Source organism: Lithobates pipiens, unplaced genomic scaffold (assembly GCF_037356315.1).
Source record: "Lithobates pipiens isolate NorthernLeopardFrog02 unplaced genomic scaffold, aLitPip1_a1.2 Scaffold_3, whole genome shotgun sequence".
In the NCBI taxonomy this organism is placed as follows: domain Eukaryota; kingdom Metazoa; phylum Chordata; class Amphibia; order Anura; family Ranidae; genus Lithobates; species Lithobates pipiens.
The window spans coordinates 230307201-230323804 of record NW_027507790.1 but is presented as its reverse complement, the minus strand read 5'-3'; the positions used below and the strand labels follow the sequence as shown (position 1 = coordinate 230323804).

Genomic DNA, 16604 nt, shown 5'->3' with positions numbered 1-16604 from the left:
GGGTTACTAATATAAGGAGGAAACCCTTTATATCAGTGCCCCTTACATTATCGTATTCACTCCCCCCTTACATCAGTGACCTCCCCCGACTGGCCTGGCGGTGCTTTTACTGACCTCCTCTCAGGTGCACTGTGCAGGGCTCAGTCAGTCGGCTCCAGCTTGGTGGCTCTGGTTTTATCCTATAGTCTCCTGTCCACAGTCCACACAAGTCTGACTTTTCCCATGACCCCCATCCTGGCGGTGCTCCCACTCTTGACTCCTCTCCAGACTCCCTCAGAGGCTGCAGACATGCTACAGGAGATGGTCAGAGACTGCAAACTTGATGCAAGAGCTCAATGCAGCCTCACCAGTGCCCATCAAATGCAGCCTCACTGTGTCCATCAACTGCAGCCTCACTGTGTCCATCAACTGCAGCCTCACTGTGTCCATCAACTGCAGCCTCACTGTGTCCATCAACTGCAGCCTCACTGTGTCCATCAACTGCAGCCTCACTGTGTCCATCAAATGCAGCCTCACTGTGTCCATCAAATGTAGCTTTACTGTGCCGTGAATGCAGTCTCACTGTGCCCATCATTGCAGCCCCTCCTGTGCCCCATGTCCCAGTCTGCAGTCCCTGTCTGTGGGAAGGTGTGTTGTTGATGCTCGGTACGGTACCTTGCATGCCAGCAGGATATACATGATGGCCAGCAGCAGGCAGGGTCTGTTCTCGTTTTTGGATGGGGACGGTGCTCCTTCCAGAGGATCTGTCTGCTGTTAGATGGAGTGGTCCCTGGCCACCTGGACCTTCAGCCGTCCTCATTTTCCAGCCCCAGTCAGCCTGTCCTCTGGTCCTGGGGAAGTGGAGAGCACTGGGTGGGAGTTGAAGAGAAGGAGGAGCAAAGAGTACTGGCGGGGTTGGAGAACACATGGGTGGGGGCAAAGAGCGAGGGGGAGTGGAGATCACAGGGGTGGGGAGCAGAGAGCGCTGGGGGGGAACTTGAGAGCACTGGGGGGGCCAATAAGAACAGGGGTAGAGAGCACGGTAGGCTGAGAGCACTGGGGAGGCAAAGAGTGTGGGGTGGTGAAGAGCACTGGGGGGGGGGGCAGAAGAGTGTGGTGGTGGAGGAGAGCACTGGGGGAGGGCAGGAGAGTGTGGTGGTGGAGGAGAGCACTGGGGGGGGCAGGAGAGTGTGGTGGTGGAGGAGAGCACTGGGGGGGGGCAGGAGAGTGTGGTGGTGGAGGAGAACACTGGGGGGGGGGGGCAGGAGAGTGTGGTGGTGGAGGAGAGCACTGAGGGGGGGCAGGAGAGTGTGGTGGTGGAGGAGAGCACTGGGGGGGGGGCAGGAGAGTGTGGTGGTGGAGGAGAGCACTGGGGGAGGGCAGGAGAGTGTGGTGGTGGAGGAGAGCACTGGGGGGGGCAGGAGAGTGTGGTGGTGGAGGAGCGCACTGGGAGGGGTAGGAGAGTGTGGTGGTGGAGGAGAGCACTGGGGGGGGGGCAGGAGAGTGTGGTGGTGGAGGAGAGCACGGGGGGGGGGGGCAGGAGAGTGTGGTGGTGGAGGAGAGCACTGGGGGGGGGGCAGGAGAGTGTGGTGGTGGAGGAGAGCACTGGGGGGGGGGCAGGAGAGTGTGGTGGTGGAGGAGAGCACTGGGGGGGGCAGGAGAGTGTGGTGGTGGAGGAGAGCACTGGGGGGCAGGAGAGTGTGGTGGTGGAGGAGAGCACTGGGGGAGGGCAGGAGAGTGTGGTGGTGGAGGAGAGCACTGGGGGAGGGCAGGAGAGTGTGGTGGTGGAGGAGAGCACTGGGGGGGGCAGGAGAGTGTGGTGGTGGAGGAGAGCACTGGGGGGGGGGCAGGAGAGTGTGGTAGTGGAGGAGAGCACTGGGGGGGGCAGGAGAGTGTGGTGGTGGAGGAGAGCACGGGGGGGGGCAGGAGAGTGTGGTGGTGGAGGAGAGCACTGGGGGGGGCAGGAGAGTGTGGTGGTGGAGGAGAGCAATGGGGGGGGCAGGAGAGTGTGGTGGTGGAGGAGAGCAATGGGGGGGAGGAGAGTGTGGTGGTGGAGGAGAGCACTGGGGCGGGGGCAGGAGAGTGTGGTGGTGGAGGAGAGCACTGGGGGAGGGCAGGAGAGTGTGGTGGTGGAGGAGAGCACTGGGGGGGGCAGGAGAGTGTGGTGGTGGAGGAGAGCACTGGGGGGGGGGGCAGGAGAGTGTGGTGGTGGAGGAGAGCACTGGGGGAGGGCAGGAGAGTGTGGTTGTGGAGGAGAGCACTGGGGGGGGGGGCAGGAGAGTGTGGTGGTGGAGGAGAGCACTGGGGGGGGGCAGGAGAGTGTGGTGGTGGAGGAGAGCACTGGGGGGGCAGGAGAGTGTGGTGGTGGAGGAGAGCACTGGGGGGGGCAGGAGAGTGTGGTGGTGGAGGAGAGCACTGGGGGGGGCAGGAGAGTGTGGTGGTGCAGGAGAGCACGGGGGGGGCTGGAGAGTGTGGTGGTGGAGGAGAGCACGGGGGGGGGCAGGAGAGTGTGGTGGTGGAGGAGAGCAATGGGGGGGGGGGCAGGAGAGTGTGGTGGTGGAGGAGAGCACTGGGGGGGGGCAGGAGAGTGTGGTGATGGAGGAGAGCACTGGGGGGGGGCAGGAGAGTGTGGTGGTGGAGGAGAGCACTGGGGGGGGCAGGAGAGTGTGGTTGTGGAGGAGAGCACTGGGGGGGCAGGAGAGTGTGGTGGTGGAGGAGAGCAATGGGGGGGCAGGAGAGTGTGGTGGTGGAGGAGAGCAATGGGGGGGTGGCAGGAGAGTTTGGTGGTGGAGGAGAGCACTGGGGGGGGGCAGGAGAGTGTGGTGATGGAGGAGAGCACTGGGGGGGGGGGGCAGGAGAGTGTGGTAGTGGAGGAGAGCACTGGGGGGGCAGGAGAGTGTGGTGTTGGAGGAGAGCAATGGGGGGGGGGGGCAGGAGAGTGTGGTGGAGAGCACTGGGGGGGGGGGGGGCAGGGAGCACAAGGTGAACTGGGGACAGTAATATAAGTTGGATAGGAGAATTGGCAGAGGGGCCCCCTGCAGCCCCCCCCCCCCCCATCCTCCTATCCCCAGGCTCTATCTGCAGCATCTCCTCCTATGGATAAAAGCGCTGGCTGGCTGTATACGCTCTGTAACATGGCCCCGCCCCCCCAGACCGGCTCGTGTGGTAGGCGGGACGTTGATTCTCTCTACTATCACACAAGCAGGTCTGGGGGGGCGGTGCCATGTTACAGAGCGGCCGCCGAACACAGAGGCAGCCAGCTCTGTGATCCAGAGGAGAGAGCAGAGGATGCAGCCGCCGGCAACACCTTGGGGATTCCAGGGGGGGCATTTGACCCCCCCTTGCCCCCTGCTGCGGACGCCCATGCACCTATACCAGTGCTTACAAGGACCTTTGTGGACCTAGTAGCTAGTGATTTGCAGACTGTACCTCAGTCCCTACACTGATAAAACACTGCTGCAGAATAGGGCAGCAGTCAGCAGCAGTGCACCAGCACCCTATATATTGTACACCTATACCAGTCCTTACAAGGACCTTTGTGTACCTAGTAGCTTGTGATTTGCACACTGTCCCTCAGTCCCTACACTGATAAAGGACTGCTGCAGAATAGGGCAGTAATCTGCAGCACAGCCCTGCCCCAGCACCTTGTATATTGTACACCTATACCAGTCCTTACAAGGACCTTTGTGGACCTAGTAGCTAGTGATTTGCAGACTGTCCCTCAGTCCCTACACTGATAAAGGACTGCTGCAGAATAGGGCAGTAATCTGCAGCACAGCCCTGCCCCAGCACCCTGTATATTGTACACCTATACCAGTCCTTACAAGGACCTTTGTGGACCTAGTAGCTAGTGATTTGCAGACTGTCCCTCAGTCCCTACGCTAAAAAGACAGCTGCAGAATCAGGCAGCAATCAGCAGCACAGCAGTCAGCAGCAGTGCACCACAACCTTATATACTGTACACCTATACCAGTCCTTAAAAGGACCTTTGTGGACCTAGTAGCTAGTGATTTGCAGACTGTCCCTCAGTCCCTACACTGATAAAAGATAGCTGCAGAATCGGGCAACAGTCAAGTATAATATTCTTTCTATATTTGAAAGAAAGTATATTATACGTGTACAACCCTATATACTGTACACCTATACCAGTCCTTAAAAGGACCTTTGTGGACCTAATAGTAATAGCTAGTGATTAAACTGACCGTCTCTGCTCCACACAACGTTCTGTCCCTACACTGACAAAAGACAGCTGCAGAATCAGTCAGCAGTGCACTCAGCAATCACCAGCACAGCAGTGCACCAGAACCTTATATACTGTACACCTATACCAGTCCTTAAAAGGACCTTTGTGGACCTAATAGTAATAGCTAGCTAGTGATTAAACTGACTGTCCCTGCTGCACACAGCGTCCTGTCCCTACACTGACAAAAGTCAGGCTGCTGCAATCACCAGCACAGCAGTGCACTGAACCCTATATACTATACTACACCTATACCAGTCCTTAAAAGGACTTTTGTGGACCTAATAGCTAGTGATTTGTGTCACTACAGTCTCTCCCTGCTGCACACAGCAACCTCTTCCTACAATGGCATAAGACAGAATGTAAAATGGCCGCCATATCAGGTCTATTTATAAGGTAGGGGGAATGTCCAATTGTCCATGTGCTGAAATGTCTCAATTGGCTGTTCTGTACCCCATGATGGATGTGTCATCATGGGTCAAAGTTCTTTCACACTGTAAACACATATGTCCACCGGGCGAACAGCGTCAATAGTCCACCGATCGGGCGAATCGCGAACACGCAAAATTCGCCGCGAAACGACCGCCGGGTGAACAGTTCGGCCATCCCTAGTGACAGTTCCCCTTCTACCTCTGACCAAGACAGGTTCTCTGGCCGGCAGAACCATCACTTCTGGTTGGACTGTGAGCCCCACTCCCAGCCCTGCTCTGCCCTCTTACTTCTGGATAGGCCCTCACACAGACTGGCAGCCAGATGCCCCCGGGATAGGCCCAATCTCCGGCCTAGCAGCCCGGGGCGTATGACACACGTCCACCCAGACAGCTGCCCAGGTGGCACAGAACATAGATCACCTGACTCTACCCAAATATATAGGGGCTCAAAGTAGGCCAAGGGATTCAGCCTGGCCATTGGCTGAGATACCCCATATACCCATAACCTGACCTTCGGCTGCCCTTCTCATATCTAATACCACCAAGCAACCGGCAACCTAGTGGTAGAAGAGCAAAGTGCAACAAGGCCAAACTTAGGGAGAAATCAATGGATCTCTATCTATCAATCAACCAGGATAACTACTCCTGGCAAGTACATTTGTAAGGCGCTCCCTGCCTAAGCTACAGGGTGCAAAATCTATACTTTTTGTAGCAGGATAACTGGCCCGCTGCCGCCTTAGGGAGAGTTAACACACGCCTCTGACTATACTTTTGTGCCCCCCCCCCCCCCCTTTAACCCCAGTTGGTGCCAGATGGTCCTGCCTTGGTGAGCATATTTTTGTTTAATGTGATTATAAATAAAAAAAATTGGGTTCATAATTTTGTACTTTGTAATATAAATTGGCGGCACAGGGACCTGGTATCAGCCACACAAGGACCCAGTCAACCACAGACTATGGTTGCCCAAAGCTCAGTGATGTCTGACATTGTCAATAGACTGAAGGTCCCATGCCTTATTGACACCGGGTCAGAAGTCAGAATCTTAGAGTATGATTTCTCTATTTATCGGTTCAGAACGTGAGAAGAACTGAACCCTTCCTGGCTATCCGTTAAGGCAGCCAATAACTTGCTCATCCTGGTGGTAGGCATCACCTGGTTGAAGATCCAGATTGACGACCAAGTTGTGTATTTGGTAGGAGTGGTAGTGACTTGTGGCCCAGTCTGCTCCTCAATGCCCATTGTTCTGGGCAGGAACATGTTAAAGGACTTGGACTTACCCCGCTTGCTTGCCAAGTTTTAACATTCTGACCAGCAGTCGTAGGGCTGTGGTCTATGAGCGGTATGGCACAACAGTATCCGAGCTTGTGAAGCTCCACAGGGGGCATCCAGGAAGCAGCCTGAGCAAGTCAGTATTGTCCGTACACCTCCTAAATAGAAGCAGTGACTGATTCTCTTCGAGGAAATAGTCTGGTTCCTCCACACAGGGACCCACAAGAGACTGCAAGAGACGACCATGATGATAGAACTATTCAAAGACCCAGTAGCGCCTGGTGAATGGCTGGCTGCACTCACCTTGTCTAAGGTTCACAAGGGGAAGGTCCTGGTATAACTATTCAACCTGGGGACCACCCTAAATTCCTTCCCCAACCATGGACCTTTTGCAGACCTGTACATGGTGCATCTCAAAAATGCAGCCTGGGGTAGAGGTCTTCGCTGCCAGCTCGGAGGACTACAGGTACTCAGAGGCCATTGACCACCCAATTCCACCAATCCTTGAGTGATACCGTAACATTCCCCCGGCTGTACCAGAAGGCCAAGAACTTCTTTCACAATATGCCACAAAGCGGGGTAATCCAGGAGATCCACAACCCTTGGGTCCTGATGATAAAGAAGGATGGACGCCTACAGTTCTCTGTGGACTATCACAAGTTGAATGCCTGCACCCTCAGGGACGACTATCCATTACCTCAGGTAGAGGAATCACTGATGGCAATGGGGCAGGCCAAGTACTTTTCTATCCTTGGTTTGGGTAGCGGCAAGTTCAGTAAGAGATTAGCATCATGAAAAGACTGCCTTTATCATCTCCTTGGGACTGTTTGAGATTAACCATATGCCCTTTGAGCTGAGCAATGCCCCTAGCACCTTCCAACGCTTGATGGAAAGGTGCCTGGCAGACTTCAACTTTGAGACTGTGCTAGTCCACCGGGATGATATCATCCTTTTCTCCAAGACTTTTGAGGATCATGTCCAACACTTGGACCAAGTGTTGGTGAAAAATACCAAAAATAAAAAAGACAGCAAACACAAGTGGGAGCATAAACCCCCCTATCGGGCCTGGCAGGGCCCTGGCCCCTGGATTTGGTGCACATTCGCATGTGGGTAGTGTAGGGACAGGTCACCCGTCTGTCAGGGACAATATTATGGCAGGGAAAGGTTCCAAACAAGTAGAGAAAGTTTAGGGCTCTGCACTCTTCTTGGACACCTTCCCGTTTGTGCTCGGAGTGGCCAGGCCGTATTATGCCCCTCCAGACAGATGCTGTCAGTTCGGCTGAAGCCTGCTTCACTATACGCTGTTGGTCTCTGTGAGTGTTCCCCAGTCGGGCTTCCTCCCATACATGTTTGTTGTGAACTGTTTGCTTTAATACAAGTTCTACCATTTATACCCAGGCTGTGTGAGTTATTGCCAGCGCACCATGCTGTACCCACCCACAGGTGGCCACCATATTCAGGACCCTCTTAACAATTTTCATACTGTGGTTGGTGGATAAACACTGGGTCTCAATTTTCAAAGTGTCTGAAGGAAGACCTGTCTCATACAGTCTATGTTGTCTGTATCAACCATTCAGAATCTGTTTCTAGTATGATAGAATAAAAGGAGAACTCTCATTTGTTGCTGGTAGGAACACAAGCTGCTTCCAGACCCTTTAACATAAATTAGAAAAACACTCTCTACTTTTCTGATGCTTTCAAATATAAATATATTCCAATGTCTATTAAAGTCCAAGAATGTTTTTGGACTGTGAGTATAAACCTAAAGAAAATCCACACAAATACAAGAACATGCAAACTCCATGCAAATGGGTATCCTTAGTGAGAATTATACTCAAGACCCAACCTCTACAAGGCAGGAATATTAACCGCCATACTACCATACACAGCCATCTAATGTTATCAGTGATACCTAGATCATCTTAACCTTACCTTGTACTCCTCTGGTATAAAATCACATGGGGGCATTTTTGGTTTTTCGTTGCTTGATAAACACCTGAAAGAAACTATTGACTATAATCAGTGTCAGCATGAGAGTAATATACAAAAAATACTGAAAGAAGATATAAAACATAGTAGTAGTAAAAAAGAAAAACGACAATTTGCTTAAAGTATAACAAAATTAAACTTTTTCATTTTGCATGGGGTGGAGAGGGATTAAAACATCTTTCAGATTTTATTGCTGTCTGTGCCCCTGTTAGGGACATTTACCCTCTCTATTTGCCTTGTTTACCATGATTATGGATCCCCAGATGTCAACAATCCTGTACATAGTTCCCACATATACCTCCCCCACCTATAACTGAGCAAATGATGACCGACAACAAGCTGGAGAAAATTTGGCCAGGTTGGCCATTTATTAACAAAATAAACAAATATAACATTCCTTAAAACAGAAACAATATATATAATCGAATACCCGTAATCTTCGTTACTAGACTAGATTATGTATCTGCGTTACTAGATAATGATCCCCAGCCGCACAACACTGGCTCTGGGACAAACACAATTCTCCACAGATACCTTACTGTTACCACTTCCCAATGAATCCACCACTACCTGGAATCCAACAGAGGATGCCATACCTTGGATGGGTCACACTCTGAACTTTTTAACAAATTTTAAAGCCTCCAAAGACCCTGACCTCCACAGCTGACAGGTGTCACACCTTACACCTGTGGGCCCCTCCACAAACTTAAAGCCCTCTGAACTCCATCTCGAAGGCAAATAAACAATACATTTGTTCCTTTAGCATTCAAGTGGACCCCATCGCTCCGCAGATTCCATCAGGTATCCACCTCCAGATTGTGGTGCCACACTACAAAAACCCCCATTGCACTCGACAAAGCAACCATAACGGCCGCACAAAAATTGCGGCCGACAACCACCTCTGACCAAACCACCATCATGGCCGGAAGGCAGTGCGCAATCTGAGAAAATCAAACTTGATATCCCAGATGAAATGACGCATGGTCCGAAAACTCAGGTCGTTATCACCTGCGTGTAGCCCCAAACACCCGGTGCCGTCAAGCCGGGAAAAACGGTGCACCTCTGGCAGGACCCTGCATCATATCAAACCCAGGACACCTATCCACCTAACTGTGGCAACTGACCTAGGAAAACCCAAACTGCCCATTAGGTCTAACCTCAGTCCGCTTAGCTCCCTAAAACACAAAAGAGAGCCACAGGAAACACACGAGGCAGGCAGCAGTGTCTGAAAAAGAAATACAGCAAACAGAAAAAAATGGCAACAAACATACAAACAAACAGGGATAATCAAAATGACAGATAAAACCAATACTGTACCAAACGCGAACGTACATACAGTTTAAAGCAATCAGATTCCCACCTGCCTCTGTGCTTCAAAACAGATTCTTCCAAGCCCCACGGGGCAGTCTCAGTAGCCACCGCGATGCAGAAGGAGTGTAAAAAGTAACTTTTGGAATCATAACCCGCAGCCAACAGGAGGCACATACCGAACTCGCCTGAACCAACAACTCCTGCAGCATGCCAAAAGTAACCGGATGATGTCCATCCTGCCTCCGGAAACCGTTCCTATAACCCTGCAAGGCCTGCTTCACAACAGTCTTTTGAGAATTCCTGCACACCCAATAATTTGAACAAGGTGGCAAAACCTGCCAACTTACGATTTTTAGCCGATACAGGCACACCTTGTTCAAAATTTAAACAGATGAAATATAACAAGAGTGTGAATTTCCATACTGACCATCCCAACTCCAGATCGCAACAGAAGAGCTTTCCATTCTTGCCATACCTTGGAGTACTAGACGCAGGTGGAACCACTCAAGGAGTTCCTTAGAATGCCTGCGGCAACTCCAACACAATTTGCCATAGTTTCTGAGGACAAGGCACTCCTTGTTGCTCTGCATCCAGTGCCAACTCCCAGAACTTGTCTAGCTGAAACCGAGACAAAGAATCAGCCATTGTGTTAGTAGCCCCCAGAAGGTGCATGGTATATAAAAATACATTCAACTGTAAGCAACGCAAAACCAGGTGATGCAGCAGCCTGACAACTGGTTCCGAGGAGGCAAAAAGCTGGTTGACAACCTGCACCACCCCCATATTGTCACAGTTGAAACAAACTTTCATATTACAAAAAGAATCCCCCCACAGTTCCACAGCTACATTTACCAGAAAGAGTTCCGAAAGGACCAGGTTCTGCAAGAAATCGTCCTCCTGCCACTCAACCGGCCAACGCTCCGCACTCCACTGGCCACCCACGAACGCTCCATAGCCGTTAGAACCCGCAGCATCTGTGTATTGCTCCATATCAAAATTGCTGATGGGGCCTTGCAGCCAAAGGGAATGGCCATTAAAGGTTTCCAAAAAGGCATGCCAAACTTGTAAATCTCTCTATGATCAGAAGTCACCATGATGAAGTCACAAAAAGCCCTGCGGTGGCCACCGATAGTTGGCGGCTAAAATTCTGCTCATCAGAAGAATTCGACAGAAAGTTAAGCTTGCTTGAGAAAGAACTGCAACTGCAGCAAGTTGAATTTTATGCTTACCTACTACCAGACGAATCTCGGCTTTAAGGGCTAGCAGCTTGTCATCAGGCAGACGACATTCCATGGCAAGAGAATTGATCACTATCCCTAATATAAGAATCATCTCAATTTCTCTCTATATCGGATAATCTTGGACTAATAGAGTTAGGTTAGGCACATTCGACCTTTTTTGCTATTGGCTCTATAATGTCGAATCTTCTCTCTCTATGTTGAATCTTTTCTCTCTATGTAGAATAATCTTGGACTAATAGAGCTAATGTTAGGCACATTCGACCACAGGTTCAATAGACACAGATTGCTATTGTCAGCATCATGTCGAATCTCCTATCTATATTGAACCTTTGTCACAACGAAAACAAAAATAAAGCATTTGTTTATGTCGGATCTTTCGGTTTTCAGATTGCATTTGGCCAAAAACGAATGCACATATCTACCTGCAACCCAATAGATGAAGGCTCTGTGGATGCACGGGCAGCAACCGAAAAGCCGCCTCTATGTCCTTCTTGGCCATGAGGAAACCTTTCCCATAATGGTGCACCCAAAAGATGGCAGCATTGATCGAGGTGTAAGACATCATGCAGGCCTCAGGGTCGATTGTGTCAATGACTGAACCACCCTTGGGGAAAGACAGATGATGGATCAAATGATACTTATTAGGTTTCTTTATAGGAATCAAGCCCAATTGGGTGACAACTAAATTATCAAAGGTGGGGGGGGAGCGAAAGGTCGGGCCATGCTCCCTAACTCCACTTCATTTGCAAGCTTTTCCGAAACCACCTCTGGATTCACACTGGTCAATAACAACCGGGCAGCCACCCGATCTGGATATATATTTAGGAAAGGCCGCATCCTTTCCACCCTCACTGGCGTCACCCTTTTCACTCGAAGCTTCATAGGTACGGCCCTGACCGTGCTTGAAGCATCGAGAGAGAGTGTGGGCACTGGCCCTGCTTGGTAACAATGATGAAAAAGCCTGCGCCAATGTCATCAGCTTCATCCATAAGCTGATGTCTTTATGATCCCAGCGAAAATAAGGGCAGGTGACCTTGCATTGGCGAAACCACTTGACATAAAGCAGCCATGCCACCCCCCCAACACCCTGTGGGCCTCTCCAATGGCATCCAAATAACAAAAAGAGCTAAACAGTGCTTGGGGTGCTTCTCCCCTATCACGTTGGCCAAGATTGTGAAGGCCTGCAGCCAATTACTAAAAGTGCATGGGATCAACCGGAAACTACACTTCTCCTCATCCTCCTTCTTGGATTTCTTAGGCTTCAGCCTATCCAAGTTCATTCACCTGCGCAGTTGACTGATCCCCCGGTGATGACACCTGTTCGGACAATAAAAAAGATCCCACAGTGCCACCAAAGGACATACTGGCAGGAGCCGAGGCACCCAAGCACGGATCACTGTATTAGTGTCACTGGTTCCCGTAAAGTAAATAAAAAATAAATGAAAAAATTTCAGTATATACAGTGGGGAAAATAATGAATTGATCCCCTGCAGATTTTGTAAGTTTGCCCACTTACAAAAAAATTAAGGGTCTATCCATAAGCCTACTCCCATAGATCCATAAGCTCCACTTCCGCCATCTTGAATATGGGAAAAGAAACTTAAACTCAAACAGTTCACCACACAAATAATATAAATAGCAAAAAGTATAAATTAAAAAATGATACTTAAAACCTCAGCCCCATTGTATCTGCTGAAGGCAAAAATTATACAGCAGATACAATGGGGCTGAGGTTTTAAATATAATTTTTTCATTTATACTTTTTGCTATTTATATTATTTGTGTGGTGAACTGTTCGAGTTTGAATTAATTCGATTTGTCGTGTTTGGAGGAAGAAAAATGCTGACTATGACCCTAACAACACCATCCCTACAGTCAAGCACAGAGGTGGAAACTTTATGCTCTGGGGATGTTTCTCTGCTAAAGGTGCATGCCGACTTTGCTGCATTGAAGGGCCAATGGATGGGGCCATGTTTTGTATAATCTTGGATGAGAACCAGCCAGAACACTTAAGATGGGTTGTGGATGGGTCTTTCAGTATGACAATGACCCACAGCATATTGCCAGGTTTCAAAACAAAGGAGTGGCTCAAGAAGAAGCACATTAAGGTCATGGAGTGGCCTAGCCAGTCCCCAGACCTTAAAGAGGAAGTAAACCCTGATGGGTTTACTTCCTCTTTGTTTCCCTGCAAAGGTAAAGCATAATGGGCTACTATGCATCACATAGTAGCCCATTATGTGTCACTTACCTGACACAGGAGCCAGCGGTGTCACCTCTGTCCCCTCTTCCATGTCCTCGTCCATCTTCTTTCCGGGCATCGTGGCTCCGGTGCTGTGATTGGCCGGAACCGCAATGCCGTCACTCCCGCGCATGTGCATGGGAGCCACCAGTAACGGCATATCGCCGTTAGCAGCAGCGTGCTCATTGCGCCTGCGTGCTGCTATCTATGGTGCATTGTGCCGTAGATAGCGGCGCCTGTCTTTTTGAAAATATCTCGTAAACCGTGTAGGCGCATATCGTGCATAAAAATAATAATAATAATAATTCATACTAAAGTGTTCCAAGTGCAGTATGTTAACGTGTGAGTATAATTGCATGCATTAACATGCGTTCAATGGACTGCCAATGCACCGCAACACATAATAGAACACACATTACCCTTTTTTTAAAGTGCAATAAAGTATGTGTGTTGGTGTGTTGCTACAGTATGTGACATGCGTTGCACTTTCCTGTAGAGTGCATTGGGGTGGCATTCACAATGAATAGCCCTGGATTGTCCATGCATTGAGCAGGTGTGTTAGCATACATCATAGCCATGTGTACTAACACATGCATTTTAGTCTGTGTAGCTGCAATGCACAAGTGTGAATGGATCAGTTCAACTGCTTATTTTTACCCCCCTCAGCCATACATGCGAGTGAGCCTTGCTGTCCCAAGGAGAACAATTTCACAGGATAGTAGGAGAAATTTGCAACAGCTAAATAAACAGAGATAAACATCTGACAGGGGTTCTAGTTTTTCTTTACCAGATAAGATCTTTTGATTTCTGTTGAAGGGCCGATTCACCCCAGGAATGTGCTTGCGTTCTTGTGCGATATGAAGGCAATGCGTTTTCAGGCCATCCATTTCAATGCACTGCACTGTATTTAGTCCTGGTTCACACTGATCAGATTACAGATGCATTCCAGAATGCATGGAATTGTAGGACAAGTGAAATAATGATTTTCTATGGAGCCTGTTCACATACTGTATATGGGATACGTTTTTAAAAAGGGTCCTATGCGTGTTTAGAGTGGTGCGATGCGATTTTCTTCTCCTCCATAGGAGGAGAGAAAGGGTAAAGGGCCACAGGGCTCTAATTCGGACTTTACAGGCAAGTTGGACAATAATATAGTGCAAAAATATATTTTATTAACAACAAGCCATATCAAACAGGTCAAGTAAAAAAGAATTAAAAGCATACGATATGATGTGGTATATGATGGCATATGATAGTAATGAGTATCTAGTGTAAACAAGAAAGTTGACACCAAATAAACGGCAGTGGTGGGTGGTTTGTTTGATCCTGGGGGAGACACTGAACCTCATACTACTATGGCCTGTTTAAATATACCTATGGAGCCTATATAGTTATACTGACTCTGGGCAGGTATAGGAGAGTTCGATATATCCAGTTTGGAAGAATTATATGTAGCACTGATCCCCGAAGGAGCGGCTGATTATTTTTGTTGGGCTTACTGTCACCTTCTCCACCTCGTGTGCGTCTAGGGGTTTCCTGAGGTTGCTGACCCAATAAACTGTAGAGACCGACACTTGAATCCACATTAGGGATTTTTATTTGCAAAACGTTGAACAGAACACAGTCTCTCAGTAAGGAATAGAGGGTAAACCTCAGGTACTCTTGAAACTGCTGACACTTGAATGTCTCTCTCTATGCAATCCAGGGAATAGTCTTTTTCAGTCTTTGTATGTTACAGCTATCGGATAAATCCCCTTTTTGTGGATTTAGCAACTGACATGTGATTCAAATAAACATAGTCTCTACCACAGACAGAAGGATGAAACTAGGAACTTTCATATGGTACCAGTATCACGCAGCCGGTCCGGCGATACCGTAAGAGTGTGGATTCACCTGGTGTCCTTTCCAGCTTAGCCTCCAGGCTCTTACCGAGCAGCCAGCCCTGTGCGTGGCCCTCTCCCGAAAAGTCCCCCCCCCCCCCCGGTTGCGTTCTCAGCCGCTGTGCCTCTCAAAACCGATGGCAGCGGACCACCTTGGAACCCTCCTTCCAGTTACTGTGCCTCGGGCTAGCCAGCCCTGAGACTCGGAAATGGATGGATCCGCACCCCAGGCCACGAGGGCCTCTTGGGGCTGGTCAGGAGGACCAGGACCAAGGATTCAGAACATACTTCTGGACTGGAAACTCGAACCCCGTGACCTCAGCACCTTAAGTACCCTCTCCCGGAATGCAAAGCGAGACAAGGCACTCACTGATTGGCTCCGAGAGAGAGATTGGTACCCAATGCGTTTAACCAGACTGCGTTCCAATGCTTGCCAAAGGTGACACACACACACACCCATGTCCAGGCAGAACATAATACAGTTCAGCCAAACTGATACTGAGACCATAATTTACCACAATTAACCCTAAAACCCAACTATGGTCTTGGGAACTTTTAAATTGACAAAACATAGCGCGTGTTCTTCAGGAGCCCGGCGCTACATATATATCTGTCCATATGGATTATTGTTGAATCCCCTGTTTCTATGGACTGAAAACAGGTGAAAGGGTGTTTGTTCTACCCTTCTCCTCTCTATTACTCTCCCCGTTTAATTATCTGGATACTTATGGTGTATCTCCTTCCTCCCCCGGTGAACCGTATGAGTTTATATTCATATCTATGTACCTTTAAGCCATCAGCCTTATACACGGTCGCTGGTATTAGTAAGAAACTGCTTTTCATACAATGATTCCTGGGTGATCATCTGTGAGCTCTCCATGTGGAGATATTTCTATGCTGACAAGTGAGACCTGTTCCTTCCAAATACCCCCAAGTGTGTACTCACGAAGAAAAACAGCGAAACGCATTGACGCACAAGGGCTCACTACCGTTTATTTGGTGTCAACTTTCTTTTTTACACTAGATACTTGTTACTATCATATGCATGTCGTATATTTTTAATTCTTTTTTACTTGACCTGTCTGATATGACTTATTGTTAATAAAATATATTTTTGCACTATATCATTGTCCATCTTGGCTGTAAAGACCGAATTAGGGCCCTGTGGCCCCTTACCCTTTCTCTCCTCCAATCAAGTTTATAAGAATGTGGCTTTAGGAGTGTTATTTCAAATTTGCGGTTTCTTCTCCATAGATTTGAATGGCGGAGAGAGATAAAGAGAGAGACGGAGAAAGAGAATAGATAAAGTATTGGAAGCGCATTTGAACCACATTAACTCGCACTGGACACGCTCCTTGAAAGCGCACTAGAAAGCTGATTGAGGTCCGGTTCACACCGCTGCGGGTGAGAGATCCGGATGTGATTCGCACCGCACTGCAGTGCAAATCACATCCGATCTCCATAGCGATGCGAGTTCAGCCATACAGATAGTATGGCTGAATTCGCATCGCTCCCGCCGCAAACTCGCACGGGACCCTTTTTTTGGTCCGTAGCAGAATCGGATCGCATGGGTGTTCACACCATGCGATCCGATTCCTGTGCGAGTGTGCAGATCGCACTGCGATATGCGGACGGATCTGGGGGTGTCATTAACATTTCATTGACGCTCCCAGCAGTCCGCATAGGGCAGTGTGAACTGCTGGCGGGAGGCATGCGATGCGGGAAAACGCCGCGGATTCGCGGCGTTCCCGCATCGCTATGGTGTGAACCCAGCCTCAAAGTGCACCATATCAGTGTGAACCAAGCCTAAAAGTAGAACATGCACAACTTTTGAAAATGCACTGCAACTGTATTGTATGGCACTTCTGTACCATGCGATCCAATGCAGGCAAACACCTGCGTTTTGAGGTATTGTGAGCATTGCATTGCCACCTGCTGCAGATTGCAAGTGCAGTGCGTTTTGAAAGTGGTACAGAAAACCCATGTTCTGCGTTCTGGTGTGAACGGGTCCGTAGAGTTCTCCTC

General features: G+C 49.3%; 1 protein-coding gene across 1 annotated transcript in view; it reads right to left on the bottom strand.

Annotated features, from left to right (window-relative positions):
• Positions 1-16604, bottom strand: part of AGXT2 (alanine--glyoxylate aminotransferase 2) — a 121136-nt gene that overhangs the window by 104153 nt on the left and 379 nt on the right. The window contains exon 2 of the mRNA XM_077462874.1: positions 7852-7925. Coding sequence (XP_077319000.1) covers positions 7852-7925 — 74 coding nt within the window. The remainder of the gene's footprint in view (positions 1-7851; positions 7926-16604) is intronic.